At 42.0% G+C, this 19,487-nt stretch overlaps 1 protein-coding gene across 4 annotated transcripts; it reads left to right on the top strand.

The window, feature by feature from the left end:
• Positions 1 to 1,187: 1,187 nt before the first annotated feature.
• TMEM14A (transmembrane protein 14A) lies at positions 1,188 to 16,559 on the top strand. Of its 4 annotated transcripts, none has more exons than XM_025382456.1 (5): positions 1,188 to 1,351; positions 7,302 to 7,387; positions 12,075 to 12,176; positions 14,331 to 14,418; positions 16,292 to 16,559. In XM_025382456.1, the coding sequence occupies exons 2-5, from the start codon at positions 7,318 to 7,320 to the stop codon at positions 16,329 to 16,331; spliced, it is 300 nt and encodes a 99-aa protein (XP_025238241.1). In that variant the 5' UTR covers positions 1,188 to 1,351; positions 7,302 to 7,317; the 3' UTR covers positions 16,332 to 16,559. The 4 variants fall into 4 exon arrangements, with proteins under 4 accessions (XP_025238241.1, XP_025238240.1, XP_025238243.1 ...); XM_025382455.1 differs by having other exon boundaries at positions 1,193 to 1,351; positions 14,319 to 14,418; XM_025382458.1 differs by having other exon boundaries at positions 1,207 to 1,351; positions 14,337 to 14,418.
• The last annotated feature ends 2,928 nt before the right edge of the window (positions 16,560 to 19,487 follow it).

Here is a 19,487-nt window from a genome sequence, read left to right on the forward strand (position 1 = left end):
TACGCACAAAGAATACATGTAGCAAACAAACTTCACAAGATTTAATTTTTGAGTTTCCTTTTTTATTCTGAGGAATTCTGCTGTAATTCTCAGTGACACAGAACCTCTAGAGCTACTTCACTATGACAGCCTTCTTCAAATCTCTGAAGGGCTGTTACATAAGGAAGAGGGTTGGAGTTCTGTATTCAATCAAGAAGGCAGAAGAATAAGATGATAAGTTGCTACAGAGAGGCATAATTTAAAGTCAATTTAAACTGTAATCCCAGCACTTTGGGAGGCAGAGGCGGGAGGATTGCCTTGAGCTCAGGAGTTCGAGACCATCCTGAGCAACATAGTAAACCCCGTCTCTACAAACAAAATAAAGAATTAGCTGGGTGAGGTAGCACACACCTGTAATCCCAGCTACTCGGGAGGTTGAGGCTGGAGAATCGCTTGAACCCAGGAGGCGGGAGGCAGAGGTTGCAGTGAACTGGGATGGCGCCACTGCACTCCAGCCTGGGCGGTCAACTGAGATCCTGTATGAAAAAAAAAAAAAAAAAAGTCAATTTAAGGTTCATTCCTGGAATTGAGCAGATCGCTTTGGATTAGGCAAGATTTTAAGTGCTTTCCAACTCTGGAATTTATACCTTTCCCTGTAGATATCTAAGCCCAGCAAATCCTGGGCCCGAAGTTTAAAACTAGGATCCTGATCTCCCAACCACATCTAGACGATCCCATAGTGTAATGAAGGGTGCTTGGGCTTTGAAACCAGGCAAACTTGGATTCTGACCTGGGACAGCTAAGTCACTGGACCTCACCGAACCTTAGCTCCCTCCACTGACAATGGGGACAATCTGCTGGAGGGTGTGTAGGAGACCTCGGATTGCCTTTTAGAGGTTCTGGAAATGTCCCTTGAATGATGAATGGAGTTAACTTAAAAATCTTCGCCTTCTGTAATCTTGGCTACATCCAGATACGCTTCCTGCCAGTCCCGCTCCGTCAGGCGGGAGGCAGGAAACCCCGGCCCTGGCTCCAGGACAGGGCCGAAGGTAGGATAGACGGAGCAACGGGTCCGGCTACCGCCCGGATGTCGCAGCGCAGGGCCTCCTGGCAGCCTGACCTACAGGCCGACCCGATTCAGCCGGAGGGAATGGACAGGGCAGAGCCCTGCAAGGCTAGAAGGGACATAGCGCATGCGCGCGGCAGGGAGGGCGTCTCCGGCAGGGAGCGGCCCCTGTCAGCGCGAGACTGCTGGGCGCCGGGTGGGACAGCGCTGGCGCAGAGACTGCTTCCGGATTCCAGGTACCTCGCGTGGCGGCAGCTAGCCCCAGACTCCTGTCTTTTCAGCTGCAGTGAGGGCTCGGGGCTGCAGGTGAGCTGTGCATCCCGCAATGGAGACCTTCCTGCTCTGAATTTTCTTACAAAACCGCAGAAATATAAGGGGCGTTGCTTACTGGGCATCCCCTCCCCCGCGCCAAACCTGTATAGCAAACGATGATGCACAGGACCTTGAGGGGATTTTGCAGGGCATCGGTCTTACCTCCCCGGTATCATTTTTCTCCTCCTCCTGGGCATTTCCCGAGTTTGTGCCTTCCAGTATGCCTAAATATCCCACCTATCCTGCCTCCTACCTTCCTGGAGCTGGGGTGGTGGGGTGGGCTCATGGACCATTGCAAAATGCTTGGCAGGATTTTAACTTTCCCAGCACTACCCAGACCCCACTCAACAATGTGCCTTTTGTGCCCTCCAAGAGCTCACGGGTAGGTAACTGTTATATCTTTAGCATGTGAAAATGCTTTTTATATAACAGTTGACTGAAAATCTCTTAGTTCTCCAAATTTTGGAGGATTTGGGGCGGTCGGCCTTGTTTTGTACCTGGTATAATAAATCATTTTGCTGCATTGCATCCAAGATGCTTTCTAGCCCTTCCAAGGCTTGAGCATCGCATTTGTGATGAGAGCGTGTGATGTGCTGTGCACATCCTCTCCCACCTTATCCCTTTCATGTTAACACAGCCTCTGGCTTTAATGTGTGCTTCTGGCCTGGCCACATGGCTCCGTCATGGAAAAGGTGATTCTTTTGTCTGAATATCCTCTCTGAGAACAGAATCTTCTTACAAGCATTGGGAGTAGATTTATTTTGCCTCCTTAGAACAACAGTCACTTCACTAAGGAGATTAAGGAGCTGCCTGTTTCCTGGCAATAAAGCTGTATTGGGTAGCTCAGTTACAGAATGTCTTCAGGCAGAAGCTGTTCCTTTGGTTCACTCACTCATTTATTCATTTAACAAGTATTTTAAGTACCTGCCTTGGGCACCCTGGGTTTGCCCTCAAGGAGCTTGGCTGACTGAGAGGCGAGAGAATCCCAACCAAGGAAAAGAGTATGGAACCTCAAGAGAAGATCACAGGAAGAGCTGGGGGGCTCAGGATGGAGTGGAATTAATCTTTCACAACAGCTACTTGGCTTTAGGAGACAATTAGGTCTAGAAGTTACACCTGATAATGAAAGTGCTCTCATAAGCCTCAGATCTGTATGTAATGGTGTTTTCCTGTGTGTTGGGCGTCTCAGACTGAATACATTCCAAACACGTCCCATCATTCCTAACCACCTCCCTCTTCCCCGCCCGGCACACCTGCTGCTGTTCCCATGTTCTCTGTCTCAGAGAATAACATGAGACTTCCTGACTCCCTGCTTCTCCTAATGGTCTAAGCCAGATACCTAGGGGTGAGTCATCTCTGATTCACCCTTGACTTTCCCTTCCCTCCTCGAATTCAATTCTGCTGATTCTACCTCCTGAACCTCTGAAATCTGTCCACCTTCTCTCCATTCTCATTGCCATTTCTCTAGATAAGCTTACCCTTATCAATTAAGCTCTTGCTTACTTTACTGCAACAGCTTCCCGATGTATCTCCCTGCCTGACTTCACAACCCATCTTCACTACTGCAACTGGGAAGTGCTTGCTGGAATTTAAATCTGATTGTGAGGCTCCCTTCGGTGATCCTTCTCTGCCCCTAGGACAGAACCAGACTCCCTTTACAGGGCTTATGTGGGTGTACAGCCCTGTCTTTCTCACCAGCTCCCTCTCTTTTCACAAGCCCCTTGTACTTTTCATTTTGAGAACATGCTTTCTTGTGCCATTAGGGCCTTGCACACACGCTCCCTTCTGCCAGGAACACCCTTCCCTGCCACCCTCTTCACTTGACTTATGCTCCCCTGTAGGGTAAATGCACCTGACGGCAATAATTAAAGCATACCCTTAGAATGACCCTGTGTGGCAGATGAACCTGAATGCGTTTTCTGAACTAGGGAACCCAGGCCTGCCCAACCCAGAGATTTGTTTCTTGTCTATGAAGAACATCTGAGCCCCTGCCCCACCTGTCCCATAGAACAGGGGCCATATGGGGAATTGAGGCCTTGAATTTTGAGTTAAATCAAGGTTGCCAGGAGGAGGTCATTGAGGGGAGGGTGTTAAGTGAAAATGCTACGTAAATGGCATGATGTTTGCAAGCGGCTGTTTTCCTGCCCAGCTCACTGCCGCTGGACTCCCTCCTCTGTATGAAAGCCCCTAATGAAACCCCATGTCTCACTTGCTGGCTCTGGGTCTCTTTTGGCCTCTTGAACCTGTTGCCTTCCTTATTGAGGTTAATAGGGGTTTGGCACAACATCTCTCCAAGGTCCCAGCTGGAACCCTGTGTTATCTGGGCATTCTTCCTTAGGCTCCCAGTCCTTGCTGGGTGCCACTCCTTGTTATGGTACCCACACCTCTCCTCTTAGGGCTCATTCACACATCTGCCTCCTACAGCTGTGTTGTACTGGACCAAGGCCATGTCTAAGCACTTACCATTGCTTCCTGCTGCCTTGCACAAAGAAAATGCTCAATAAATAGCTGTTAAGTTGAATTGAGTACAAATATATGTTACGATACTATGATATGATTCGTTAAGTAAATCATAAATTCACTCTACCTCAGTTTTCTCAGTGTGCTGAAATAGTAATAGCCTTACACACGTCAAGCTCAACATAGATGTAGGGGTGACTGAGAAGAAGAATCATTATTTTTGGAGCAGCTAATATTTGTTGAGTGCTCAGTATGTGCAAGGCACTGTTCTAAGTGCTTTATAGTATTAACTCATTTAATTCTCAGAACAATCCTATAAGGTAGATATTTTTGTTATCCTTATTTTAAAGTTGGAGAAACTGAGTTATTGAGTTTCCACAGCTAGTAAGTGGCAGTGTCAGGTTTGAAGGTAAGCATACTTTAGAGTATATGGTTAGCTCCTTTAGAAAGTAGTAAGTAGGACCAAACATGAGAAGTTCATGGGGCTGAACATTGTAAGTTACCAGATGGAACACAGTGCCCCGTGGTCACAACTTCAAGCTGTGAAGAGCATGTGATTGATCCAGAATTGAAAACTCTGAAGAACATGTTTGGTTTACATATTCACTTTTTTCAGCAGCTAACCCAGTTACCGGAGGTGATGTTGCATAGTGGTTAGGACTGAGACTTCCCCGAGTCAGAAATCTTTGTTTTGCTGTATAACCTTCGGGCATTGCTTGCATTCTCTGTGCGCCAGTTTCCTCATCTGGAAAATGAGGATAATCATGATAGTACATACCACAGGGTGTGGTCATGATTACATGAGTTGATACATGCAAGGCACCTAGAAGGCCTTAGAATGGCACCTAACACATAGTAATTGATCAAAAACATTATAACCTCTCTTATTATTATTTGTTTAGCCATCATTCAGTCAGCAAACGGTTTTTGGACCCAGCTTCTCCCTACATGTTACATCCTACTGTACCACCTCTCGGGCACAGATGAACTCTCCTGTTTTAGTTCTCCTTCCTGTAGATGCTGAGCATTTTTTACTGTTGCCTCCTTTTTGGTGCTGTCATCTCCTGTGCCTGAGATTCTCTCCCCCATACCCTTCCTCATAGTAAGTTCTAGTTGATGACTTTGAGATCAGCTCAAAACTTCTTTTTTTCTTCTTCTTCGTCTTCATCTTCGTCTTTGTCGTCGTTGTCGTCTTCTTCTTCTTCTTTCTTCCTTCTTCTTTCTTCCTTCTTCCTTCTTCCTCCTCCTTCTCCTTCTCCTCCTTCTCCTTCTCCTTCTCCTTCTTCTTTTCTTTCTTCTTTCTTCTTCTTCTCTCTTTTTTTTTTTTTTTTTTTTTTGAGATGCCCAGGCTGGAGTGCAGTGGCTCTGCCTCCCAGGTTCAAGGGATTTTCCTGTCTCAGCCTCCTGAGTAGCTGGGATTACAGACATGCACCATCATGCCACGCCCGGCTAATTTTTTGTATATTTAGTAGAGACGGGGTTTCACCATGTTGACTACACTGGTCTTGAACTCCTGACCTCAAGTGATCCACCAGCCTCTGCCTTCCAAAGTGCTGGGATTACAGGGGTGAGCCACCTCGTCCAGCCCGTTTTTCTGTTCTTCTACGTTAATTTGTTACCAGTTGCTGTGGGGGATAAAAGGCCCATTAACCTAAATGATAAGCAATGAGAAAACTGTAAAAATATGCAAGGAATCTCATGTACCATTCCTTATATTTACAAAGATAATTACCTTCCCTGTGAAGGAAATATAGATGTGAGAAAGCTCAGAAATAAAGGCACCACTAGGAATCTTAGACCTTGAAAAGCTGTATGGAACTCTAGAACTCTTTTCATCTATTCTCTTAACTTGCAGGGAGAGTTCAGGGTGAGGGAGGGGCATGGTCTGAGGCCTGGTAGCCACATCTCTAGCCTGTGGCTGGCACACTATCTACTGCATCTGAGAGAATTGTGGGCAGGGTTTCAGTGGGACTTCTCACTACTGGGTATGTTTCAGCTGCTGCTATGATGCACAGTAGGATGTCATTGTCATCCATCTAACTTCATGCTGGGGCTATATTGTATTCTCTAGTGATTTGCCATTGATTAAGTGTGGATGTCTCTGCTACCACAGAAGAGTTGTCTTGCAAGGAAACTAATGACAAAGCCATTGTTTAAACTGAATTATTCAATCTCTAAGAAGACATCCATCTGTAAAGAATGAGAGGACTACTATCTGTACAAACATAAAAGAATTACAAGATGGAGTTGTGGAAGTTAAGGAATTTAGAGGAGGAAGAAGCCATTTGCACCAGATCACTTTGATAGTACAGGCTAGAGTTAAGGAAATTAGGAGGTAGTTAATAAGGGTAGAAGTCAGGGGAGAAGATTCAAAGGGAGGTGGGGTATAGGAGATAGTCGGGCTTTTGGGGGTGGACAGGGAGGGAGGACATTTCAGGCAGGAAAGTGAAAAGTGAAGATTGTAGTGTCACGGTTCAGTGAAGAGACCTGGCTGACCAGAGCAGAAGTTTTATTGGGGAAGTAGAAAGAATTAAACAGCTGGGAGTATGGCAGATCTTGAAGACAGGCAGAGGAGAATCAACTTGAGGTATCCCCTGGAGTGTGCTTAACAGTGATTAGGATGAAGGGGATAGTAGAGGGTTGGGAGAGGTGAAGTTTGAACCTCTTTTTTCCCTTGAGAGAGGGTCTCACTCTGTCACCCAGGCTGTAGTGCAGTGGCACAATCACGGCTCATTGCAAACTCAACCTCCCGGGCCCAAGCAGTCCTCCCAACTCAGCATCCCGAGTAGCTGGGACCACAGGTGCATGCCATTACACCCTGCTAATTTTTTGTATTTTTACTAGAGATGGGGTTTTGCCATGTTGCTCAGGTTGGTCTCAAACTCCTGGGCTCAAGCCAAATGCCTGCCTTGGTCTTCCAAAATACTAGGATTACAGGCATGAGCACCATGCCTGGCTGAACTTCCCTTTCTTTAGTAGATTAGAGAAATTAATTTCTGTAATTCTGCGGAATGCCTTTGTATTAGTCATTCTCACACTGCTCTAAAGAAGTACCTCAGACTTGGTAATTCATGAAGAAAAGAGGTTTAATCAACTCAATCAGGCTGTATAGGAGGTGTGGCTGGGGACGCCTCAGGAAACTTACAGTCATGGTGGAAGGCAAAGGGGAAGCAAGCATATCTTCACATGGCGTCAGGAGTGGGAAAGAGCATGAAGGGGGAAGTGCTACACACTTTCAAACATCCAGATCTTGTGAGAACTTTATCATGAGACAGTACTAGGGGGATGATGCTAAACCATTAGAAACCACCCCCATGATCCAATCACCTCCCACCAGGCCCTACCTCCAACACTCAGGATCACAATTCAACATGGGATTTGAGTAGGGACACACAGCCAAACCATATAAGCATATCATTTTTAGATACATTCCGTCCCCAAAACTTTTTATTTTGTATAATCTGTCCTTTCCCCCTTGCTTTAGAATTGCAACCTTGCCAATGGACCTGATCGGTTTTGGTTATGCAGCCCTCGTGACATTTGGAAGCATTTTTGGATATAAGCGGAGAGGTAAGCCTAACCCAAATTTTCATGAAAGGGAATTAGTGGGGGGTTTGAAGGTTGTGCTAGGTCATCTGAGGGTCTGTAAGTAGGATAAGAAGCTAAAGATGCCTTAGAGGTGGCTGAAGACCAGCGTGTCATGGAAGGGATTCATGAAAGGAAGAGGCTTCCGTGGGGTTGGGCATTACAGAGTGTTCCAACCTGGGGGTTCTGGGCCTCTTTTCCACCACAAAACTTTCACTTCACTTCATTATCAGTTGCATAGTTAATTGATTTAATTTCCCTCAGGACCATTGCTTGTTATTAAATAAGGATTTTTTTTTTTTTTTTTTTTTTGCTTTACATAATCATGGTACCAAAAAACTGAGTTCTGTTGATCCTGTGTGTTGCAATGAAAGCATTGTTAAATATTCAATTATCATATCCAAAGTTGTCTTTTCACCTTTGTCCAAAAGAGGGGGAAAAAAACTGAGGTAATCAATTAAAGGGTTTTTATGGAGAAAAAGGAAAGGTTAAGATTTTTTATCTTACTTTTATTTTAGAATCATTTATAGTCATGATGTCTCCTAGTTATGTTTCATATATATATATATATATGTACAGCCTTTAATCGTCTTTCTGACAAACCGTCTCTTACATTTTAATGAAATTTTTTAAATGAAGCTTTTTATTTCAAAGGGTATTGTATTTGTGGCAGTGGTTGACTTGAATTTGAGTGAAAAAGCCAGGTCTGCATGGTTACCAGTTAGCTTCCTTCATTAAAGGCTGCTAAGAAGTCAAAGACCAGAAGCACAGTATAGCTCTCATAGCTGGGGGGCTGGCAGGGTAGAAATGACCATCATCTATGATTCCTTAAAGCCTATAATTCATCTTGGATTTTTGTTCATTGTTTCCATCTTAATGTATGTATTAGAGGTATGTATTTGAAGGAGAAAAAGATGATGGCACCAAAGTAAGACCTATAAACCAACTACTCAGAGGTTGACGTTTCATAATCTACTTTAAAGAGGACTCAGTTTAAAATGCTGATAAGATTGTTTTTGAAAAAAAAAATTTCATTCTCAAAGACAATGTCTAAATAACTTCTATTACAGAATAGAAAAGAACATCTGGGCATTTTTGCCTGTCTTTATGAGAGGTAGAAAGACAGTGGGCGGAGAGGGGAGAGAGAAAGGGAGAGAGTGTGTGTGTGTGTGTGTGTGTGTTGGAATGGAAGGAATCATTTTACTCTAACTCACATCTCTTCAGTGTTTACCAGCTGGTGGGAACAAATGAAATTACATTAGCTGTGAGGTCTCTGATTTCAAGGGCTTGCTGTTGTCCACCTGCACAATATAGTTTCTTGGCCTCCTGCAAGAGCCCCCCACTAAGTGATCCTGGAAGCCCCCAAGGGTATTATGGGTTCACAAGGAAGCTCACTTTGTAGTATAATGTGAGTTAAAAGCACGGGCCACAGAATCAAGCATTCCTGCATTCTAGTCTTGACACTACCACTTACTAGCACTGATACTCAGGTGAGGTGTTTCAACATCTGGGCCTCAGTTCCTCACCTGTAAATTAATCTGTTAGGATTAAATAAGATGATGCATGGTACACATTTCACATGGTGCCTGGCATAGAATAAAGTTTTAATATTCTTTTTTTTTTTTCTGCTGCTACTGCCCTGCCAGTGGGTGGTCTGTGAACCAATGAGGCATAATACCTTTTTCTAGTTTTGTACTCTAGTTTTATATTATGTTCTAAGCTGCCAGTGGCCCAAATGTCTTAGAATGTGTGTGTAAGGTGAGTTAACTCTCCTTTGACTTAGAGCTTCCCTAGGTATGAGTCCTATGTAGCTGGGCCAGGAGAACCTTCTACAGGATAGTTATTGAGAATAATCTTGGGTGGGTGAAAGATGTGATGTTGAAATGGTGTTTGGTGGGAGGACATGGATGTATCTAAATCCTAAACTAGACCAGCTGTGAGACACAAGTGGGGTTAAAGGGAGAAGCTGATAGATTTTTATTTTGGTGGGGGTACAGTGGGGAGAGAGGGGAGCCAGTGGCGGGACACAGGATGCTGACCACTGTGCTTGCCTGGGCTCACCCCTCCTCCCAGGTAGGTCTCCAGAGAGGTGGATGACCAGGAAGACACTATGATACGGAGGCTCTTCTTAGGCCAGGTAACACTGAGTGCCCAGAGCGAAAGAGGGCCAGATGGCATTCCCTGCCTTCTCCCACACTAGGGCTGAACCAGACCTTACACCTTCCTACTCCAGTGGAAGGGAAGGGCACTGACACAGCCATCCCTCCAGAGAGGCTCAGGTGCCCTTGCTGGGCAGGCCGCTGTTCTGAGGACCACAAGAGCACCTGCAGGGAAGCTCCCAGAGGCATCTTTCAACTCCTTTTAAAACTCCTCTTCCAAGACTGCCCCACCCAGATCAGGCCTCCCAGGAAGTGGGAAGGAAAGAGTTTAGAGCTGCTTTTCTTGTAGCCCTCACTGTGGGGTACTGAGCTTGTTCTCAGGATCTTTGCTTCCTTCCAATAGCGTGGCTTTCTTGTAAAACAGCTCACAGTCCTGCCACCTTCCTCAGGCAAGATGAAATTTCTCAAGAACCTTTGTGGTTCTTGCTGCCGGTGAGCCTGCCCCGCTGTTTGCTGTCTGATCTCATCAAGACTGAAGTGTAGACACTGCCATTTCTCCGCATACTGTGTGTGTGTATGGTGGTGGTGTATGGTGGTGGTGGGGAGGGTGGGATGGGGTGATCCTAACAGTTAGGAAATCTTCAGGGTATACAGAAAAGAGCATCCTAGAATCTCTAGGTGGGAAAACACCTTAATGGTCACCTAGTTGTGCATTTCAGAAAATATTTTAATCTCTTTAACAATATCCTTATCTGGTATCTTCTGCTTGAACATGACCCATAACAGGGATGCATTAAATCAGTATTTATCAAGTGCTCCTATGTACCTGGCCCTGTGTCTCACCCTGGGGAAACAGCAATGAGCAAAAAGAATGGCGCTTACAAGTGAGTAAGGGCAGACTGACATTCAATCCATGAACAGCATATAAACGTATGATCAGGAATAGTGGAAGACTATGATGGGGGCCCTCGTTCAGAATGGTGGGTCAGAGAAGTCAACACTTAAGCAGACATCCGAAGGTGAGCTGCACTTGGCCAAGTGAAGAGTGCAGAGACAAGCAGTCTGCACAAGGAACAGTATGTCTAAAAGCCATGAGGAATAGAGTTTGGTATATTCAGAGAACTGAAAGAAGGCCAGGGTTCCCACAATATAGCAAACTGGATTATTTTTCCTAAGAGCTTTGGGAAGCACCGAGGGTTTTTAATTAGGAGAGTGACCTGTCCAGATGTGTGTTTTTTAAAAGATCATCTAACCATGTTTGAAGAATAGCTTTTGGGGGAAACAATGTGTAATTTAACATTATCTCCAACTGTAACATTCTAAGCCATTTTATATATATATATATATGTATGTCATGGATGATTGACACATATATATATATATGGCATGGATGATTAACCCTGTTTTACAACCGCTAAAACTTAGGGAGGCTAAGTGACTTAGCCAGAGTCCTTTAGCCAGCAAGTGAAAGAATTAGGACTAGAACCTAACGTGTTTGTCTTCTCATTCAGGATGCTGCTCTGGTGTGTGTGTGCGTGTGTCGTGTGTGTGTTGTGTGGTGTGTGTTGTGTGTTGTGTTGTGTGTGTGGTGTGTGTTGTGTGTGTGATATGTGTGTGTTGTGTGTGGGATGTGTGTGTTGTGTGTGTGTTGGGTGTGTGTTTTGTGTGTTGTGTTTATGTCTTTTGTGTGTGTGTTGGATGTGTATGCATGCATGTGCTGCAGTGGTTCTTAACCCTGGCTGCACATTTGAATTTCCAATGGATATTTTAAAAATAGAGATACTTTGACCCTACCCCCCCAAGGAATTTTAACCCAATAGATTCTAAATAGGGTGAGTTCCATGAAGCAAGGATTGTGTGTGTGTTATTCATAGTGTCACTGGCATGTAACCCACTGTCCAGTGCACAGAAAGTGCTTGATGTTTGTCACAGTGCTCTGGGGCGGGTGTATGGGTTGGGGGCTGGGAGTGTACTGGTGGGGTGAGTGCATGGGATAGGGACTGGGTAGCTGGGGTCAGTACTCTGGTTCTTCCTCTTTCTTGGTAGGGCCTCCATTAGTCCTTGAGTCCTGACATCTTGAGGCTTGAAGGTTTGTTAATTATTCAGGATGGAACCATTGCTTGGTTTGTATAGCACTTCTGTCTTTACCTCTATAAACTAAAAATACCTTTGCATCTTAGTTTTTATCATCACAACCTCATCGTAAAAAGGAGGCAAGGAGAATAGAAAAAATTTAAAAAGAAGGGCTTAGGAAGTTAAATAATTGCCCAAGATCATGCAATCAATGTCCAAGCCACCAGCACAAGGCAGGTTTTCTTATTCCCCCAAGTGACATCTGACCCCCTGCACTGCTGCGCCCACAGGACTCCTCTGCCTTGCATTTGGGTTCAGCAGGAAACAGTCATCTCCTAGAAAGTATCCATGAAGAGGCCTATTCTTAATTTGGCTTTGTCCAGTTACTGTGCCCAAGTAGGAATACATTTGAAGGTGCCTGTATCATGCTAGAAGTAATGGAATGAATTCCTTTCATTTTGGGATTCTCTTTGTGAGCCCATATTTTTTTCCCCTCCCAGGTGGTGTTCTATCTTTGATTGCTGGTCTTTTTGTTGGATGTTTGGCTGGCTATGGAGCTTACCGTGTCTCCAATGACAAACGAGATGTAAAAGTGTCACTGTGTAAGTAAGGCATTTTTTCCTGGTTACAGAGACTCAAACATTGGAGGTGGTGATCTTTTTGATACCCTATGCTAGATATACCTGAACATATTTAGTCAAATGGCAAATGGCCATATGCATGTGTTGAGGCTGAATACAACACTTACTCCTTTCTAGAAAGACCTGATAAAAAATGATGTTACTGCTACCAGGCCTTCCAACTCAGAAGAATATTTCTATAAAAACCTGTTACCTGAAAAATTGAATTAGGAAAGGCAAGGAATTATTTTCAGATTTTCTGCTAACTCTCCTAAATGCATATTTAGCATAGTTTTCACATTGCTGTGAGAATAACTAAAAAAGAGACAGCCTTGCATTGTTTCATTTAATTCACAAACAGCTTTTAGATTCTGCACTGCCTTAAGACTTAACCTAAAAAAGCAAGGCTGACACTTTTTTAGTTTCTTCCCTTGTTAAGCTTAATGGGAGAATATCCACAGAAAAAATGGAAACCTGTGTGTTTAAAGTCACCAGGACACTTGACTTTCATCTCACTTGAAAGAGATATACAGTGAAGGTTTAGAAAACTATGCCAAGGACATTTTCTCTAGTTGATTTATTATTCAAAGTGCCTTGGTCATGTATGGAAAAAAATATAAATGAAGACAAAATTGTTCTATATTTGAAGGAGAGAGAGATTTGGGTTTTTTTTTTCTTTAGTCATTTTTATAAGGGGGTAGGGATATTTTTAGTAATGAGGTTATGTTAGATGTATCAGCCAGATATAGTGATATTAGGATTTTTATTGATGTGCATTTAAATAGTTCACAAGTATTTGTTGTCAGTCATTTTATTTTTTATATCAATAAACAGTTTTTCTTTGAAAGCTGTTTTTAAACTGTGGCGTTGATGTCCTAATCTCTTACATAAAACTACCTCTCCCTTCATAGGCACAGCTCTAAAAAGGCTGACATGATGCTTCTGAATAAAATACTATTGCTTAGACTATTTAGTCTCCAGGCATCAAATTCTCCAAAATGGAATGCTACAAAACAAAACCAGTCAGCCTTCTTTTAAGTATTTTTTTTATTAATCAGATCTTACTTGTAAAAGATACATTAACTATTTTCTTCATATTCAGTTAACTGAACATTATTGAGTGTGTCCTGTGGGTCCAAGTGTACTACTTAGTGTTTCTGAGGGAAGTTGAATAAAGCTCAGTGCTAGCCTTCAAGGAGCATTCTTTGAATAGAGATTTAGGTTAGAAAAAGACTCTTAGCTAGGCATGGTGGCTCATGCCTATAATCTCAGCACTTTGGGAGGCCGAGGCTGGTGGATCACTTGAGACCAGGAGTTCAAGACCAGCCTGGCCAACATAGCAAGACCCTGTCTCTACTAAAAATACAAAAATTAGCTGGATGTGGTTGTGCGGGGCTGTAATCTCAGCTACTCAGGAGGCTGAGGCAGGAGAATTGCGTGAACCCGGAAGGCGGAGGTTGCTGTGAGCTGGGATCACGCCACTGTATTCCAGCCTGGGTGACAGAGCAAGACTCTGTCTCAACAACAACAACAACAACAACAACAAAAAAAAAAGAAAAGAAAAAGTCTTTCTCTTTTGAAGATATTTCAGGAATTGATTTTAACATGTTTGTTTACCCAGAAACCTTTTTGATGAGGTAGATTATGAAGTGTTTTTTTTTGTTGTTGTTGTTGTTTGTTTTTTGTTGTTTTGAGACGGAGTTTCATTCTTATTGCCCAGTCTAGAGTGCAATGGCACAATCTCAGTTCACTGCAACCTCCACCTCCCTGGTTTAAGCGATTCTCCTGCCTCAGCCTCCCAAGTAGCTGGGATTACAGCATGTGCCACCACGCCCTGCTAAATTTTTTTGTATTTTTAGTAGAGTCAAGGTTCCTCCATGTTGGTCAGGCTGGCCTAGAACTCCCAACATCCAGTGATACGTCCACCTCTGCCTCCCAAAGTGCTGGGATTATAGACTTGAGCCACCAGCCCATGAAGTGTTTTAATAGAGCACTTTATCTTTTCAAGACAATGGCAACTCAGTACCTATCCATTATAGTTGTAATGTTAGAAAGCTTTAAATGGTACCCACTGTTTTCCCACAAGCATGGATAACATGTTTGAAACTCTGGTTTATGAATTAGTTTGGTTTTCAGTTACAGCTTTCTTCCTGGCTACCATAATGGGTGTGAGATTTAAGAGGTCCAAGAAAATAATGCCTGCTGGTCTGGTTGCAGGTTTGAGGTAAGTAAAGCTATTTTGATCAATACTTTCCTCTGCTGTTGTTTTGAAGTGCTGAATTTTTGGGAAACATCAATTTTAATTTGAAAGATCAAAGTCCTTTTTGTTACAATAAGCATGACAGTAAAAACCTTAAGATAGCGTGGATTCAGTGGGTCTTTGATATTGATGTACCCATGAACATTCTTACTGGCTATGCATAGTGCTGCTGTAGTATCGAGTCACAAAGCCATACTTGCCTTTTTCAGAAGAAAGAGCTAAACTCAGCCTCATTTTTCCTCAGGATTCACCCATCTGCAACAGTAAATGTGTTCATTTAAATCTAATACTCAGTCCCTTTTAGAAAGTTTGACAGAGTGACAGTGTGATACAGTTATTTCAAGTTTTTAAGGGAGAGAAATTTAATATTTTTAAGAGTTTTTAAGAGAGAAGTTTTAATATTTTTTAAAAGATAAACAGAGCGCCTCAAGTTTCTCTTAATTTGATCCAGTAATTCTATCCATGAGATTAAGCATATTACCAAATAAAAATTTAGAGATAACATTTTACAAATTTCTCCGGAAAGTTAGCTTTATATGTTGAAAGCTATAAACATGTTTATTTCCTTTGATAGACATTTTCACTTTTTGGAATTTATTCCAAAGCAGTGAGATATGCACAAAGACTGATGTTCATTGTAACTTTATTTCCAATGAAAACACGATAGACTGAAAAATTAGGAACAACCTAACAGTTCACCAGTAAGGAGATGTTTGAATAAATGTTTTGTCCATTTAATGGAATATTGAGTGAGCATTACATTTTTGTGTTTTCAAAAATGATTTGGTGTCATTGGAAAATCTTAGTGACATAAGTAAAGTATAAAAACAGGATAAAAAACAACCAAATATAGTGTGATTAAAAAAGTATTTGTGTATAAAAAAACAGGAAGGAAATACTTCAAACTATTAGTAGTGTTTTTCTGTGGGTGGTAGCGTGATGAATAATTTTAATGTTCCTCTTTCTACTTTAGTCACACTACTACTTTTTCTAGTCACACTAGGAAATTCTAGTGTGACTAGAATTTTCAGGGAGGGGAGGAGGAGTGTGATTACAAAAGACGGCTTTCCAGTTATAGCCCTGTTCTAAAAGTGATACTTGGTGGTGGGAAGAATCAGAAGTAGGGTTTATGGGCTGGGTGTGGTGGCTCACGCCCGTAATCCCAGCACTTTGGGAGGCTGAGGCAGGTGGATCACTTAAGGTCAGGAGCTCAAGGTCAGGACCTCAAGACCAGCCTAGCCAACATGGCACAACCCCATCTCTACAAAAATTAGCCAAGTGTGGTGGCGGGCACCTGTAATCCCAGCTACTTGGGAGACTGAGGCAGAATTGCTTGAGCTCAGGAGGTGGAGGTTGCAGTGAGCCAAGATTGCGTCACTACACTCCAGCTTGGGTGACAGAGTGAGACTCCCTCAGAAAAAAAAAAAAAAAAAAAAAAAAAGGAAGTAGAGTTTATGGATCCAGAAGAAGGCCCCAGTTAATAGAAAGTAGCTGAGATTAAATTAGTAACTCCCCTAAGTTGGTCCTCGATTATTTTTTCAAGTTGCTTTATTTTACTGGCTTTTGAAAGTTTGTTTCTTCCCAAACCTTTCTCTTGTAAACCCTCATCCAAGGTTTTCAGGACAGCAGGTTCTGATTTTTCCTTATTCATTTAGCAAACATTTTAAAGTGGCTAATTCAGTTATGTCTGGGATGTTTTAATTCTCCAAGGGGTTGAACTGGGAGAGTCCCCAAGCCAAGATGAGTAACACCAATGGGTAGGCGAGTGCATGGCCCTTTCTGTCTTATGCCAGATAAAAGTGACTCTCCTTTTGTCTTTGTTTTATTTTAAATCCAGCCTTATGATGATCCTGAGACTTGTCTTGTTGCTGCTCTGAGCATCCGGAGGAACAGAAAACTAAGTTCATGTCATCCTGCTGTAATGGGCAGAGCATTTTTTTTTTGTATTTAAAAGATAAACTTCAATATGGAATGCTAGAAACACAAATAGCACTGTCACCTCTAATATGAACATTAGTTTGAGGTAGTTTTTTTCTAAAGCAAAGTTTTAACTGTTTTCTAATTGTCAAGCGATGTTTTCATTAAAAGTGTCTGATGAATCATGATATGCGCTTCCATTTGCTGTGTCTATTTTCTATATATTTGGTATTTTTTGAAAATTCCGAATACTCATGTCTCAAGTAAGCTTAAACTACAACTTGTCACATAAAGCAGTTCTTAAGTGGAGTTCACAGAATGCTAATGTATCTATTTGTCATTTGTGTTATATTTGAAATTATTAGAAATTATACTTGGGGCCGGGCGTGGTGGCTCAAGCCTGTAATCCCAGCACTTTGGGAGGCCGAGATGGGTGGATCACGAGGTCAGGAGATCGAGACCATCCTGGCTAACACCGTGAAACCCCGTCTCTACTAAAAATACAAAAAACTAGCCGGGCGAGGTGGCGGGCGCCTGTAGTCCCAGCTACTCGGGAGGCTGAGGCAGGAGAATGGCGTGAACCCGGGAGGCGGAGCTTGCAGTGAGCTGAGATCCGGCCACTGTACTCCAGCCTGGGCGGCAGAGCAAGACTCCGTCTCAAAAAAAAAAAAAAAAAAAAAAGAAATTATACTTTTTCCATTTTAATTGTATTGCTGCCAGTGCTATTTTTTTCTTTAAAAAATTTTATTCTTAGTACACTCTTACGTCCTAACAGAATGTATTCAGTATTCAAATAAAAGACATTTTGGTTCAAACCTGTTTCTTTCATGTTAGTTTTTCCTCTGAATACTCAAATCATCTTTGACATTTAAATGTTCAATTATTAACAAAAAGGGTTGAGAAGGAGGGCTTGTTTAAGCCAACACTCCACTTCCTCAGGAGTAGATATTTTTTCTCTCTTAAAGAGTAACAATTCTGAAACAAAACCAATTTTGTTTCAAATTATCACTTTATTTTTAGGCATAGTTATAACTTTTAACGTCCAAGGCACTTTTAGGGTCCAAACTGAACATCAGGAAACCCAAATCCCAGCCCAATTCTTCCACCCATCTGATGCTCTTTGGAAGGTCATTTCCTTTCCCTCTGACTCAGTTTCTCGTCTTTAAGGAGGAATTGAACTAAATGCTCGACCCCTTAGAGCTCTAAAAATCTACAGTTCCTATCCTGTTGGCTCTGTGCAGTGGTGTCATATTTCAAACCCTTTCTTTAAGTGAAAGTGTAGGGTCCTCAACTGATAACAGCAGAGTTCATGTGGTTCTGTTCCATCGGTTACCTTTCCCAACTGACTTTCAAGGAGGTTGTTAAGCTTTCAGTGATAAGTAATTCAATTAAGGGCAGAAAAAAGCTCTACCAGTTGAACTGACTAGGAAATCTAGATAAAATTCTTTGACGTACTTAAAACCCAATTTAAAGAAGAAGAAAAAAAATCCCTTGAATCCTAATGGTGGCAAAGAGGTTGTTACCACAGGCAAGGCTGGAAAAAACCGTCATCATTGAGGTGCTCTGCTCACTCACTAGCTGTCAGAGATGATTGAGGAGAATCTTCAGATTCCGACTGACAGCAGCTTATAATAGTCAAAACTGATTATGATACTGAAGTAGAAACTAACTGTGAAATTGATCCTAGAAATACATGCCGTGTCTGCAGAATATTCTAGTGATTGAAAATTTAAGAAACTAGTTTGAAGCTATGCTGTTCCCTGGACTTTTCCCAAAATGTGGTAGAAGTGTATGATGGTGATGTGTGTGCTTTTTGTTTTGTTTTGTTTTGTTTTTAAAGAAATCTTTGACATTCATTTGCACATTTGTGATTTTACTCTTTTGCAATACGTAGAAGGATTCATATTTGGATGGTTCTGATTAATTGGTGTTTTTTTGTCTTATGAAAAATAGAAAAGGCTGTCTAGCTTACAGGTATTAGGCAGTTTATGTCTTCATGTTTCATTACTTTATTACATTAACGTGGCTTTATGATGTTTTTATGGGTCTGCTACAAATGCAGAGTGAAATATTTACTATGTTTCTTAGACTTCATTTGTTTCATTTGTTAATACTCAGCTACTGTACTAGTCATGTTTTTAAGAAACATACCACGTTCCAATTTAAATGTGTTCTTCACAGTCTCAATGGATTCTTCATCCGGTGGAGACTTCCTTTGGCTTCCAGGTTAGAGAAATTTATTAATTGTGGGGATGTGGCTGCTTCTGGCCTTGAATTTCTAAAATGCAAAAGAACCCTATCCATGAGAGAAGAATATAGCAAAACAAAGTAAAATGCAAATGATCCACATTCTGGTGGAGGTGGGGGATAATTGGGATTTTCACATATTGTGTGGCATTGCAAAGTGATACTGCCACTTTGCAAGTTAGCCATATTTCTCAACCACAAAAATATTCACAGGCTATTACCAAGTGATTCCATTTTAAAAATTGTATCTTAATGATGTAATCTTAAATGTGGAAAAATCTACACCTACAAAGATGTTGTTGCAACATTATTTATAAAAACAAACATTCTAAAGCATCCTGGTATACAATAAAGAGAAGTCCTCATTTTTCTTATGCCAGAAGCATTTTTCATGTTATGTAATCTTTGAAAACATAACTTTAAGTGGCTGCATAGAATTCTATCCAATGAATGTATCCTCATTTATGTAGACATTTCTCAGGTATGAGACATTTAAGTTGTTTATGATTTTCACTATTTAAAATCAGGTTAGGCTGTGGCACGGGTGAAAGTGGCCACTTTGGCAGTGACTCATCCTCGCAGCTAATGGGAAACAAGCGTGTTCTAGAAAGCCGGAGACTCCAGCGACCCCTCTTACCAACATCATGGCAGTCCCAGGTTGCAACAAGGACAGTGTCAGAGCAGGCTGTAAAAAATGTGGCTTCCTGGCCACCTGACTTTTGAATGCTGCAACTTTCTCCAAGTAGACCCCAAAGGGACGTAGTGAAGATTGATGAATAAAATGAAGAACTGAATAAATTGCAGGTATTATAGGAAAAAAATAAATGAAGAGGAGAAGAAAAAGCAAAGAGAAAATCAATTTTTTTAAA

The sequence above is a fragment of the Theropithecus gelada genome, chromosome 4, assembly GCF_003255815.1.
Source record: "Theropithecus gelada isolate Dixy chromosome 4, Tgel_1.0, whole genome shotgun sequence".
NCBI lineage: Eukaryota > Metazoa > Chordata > Mammalia > Primates > Cercopithecidae > Theropithecus > Theropithecus gelada.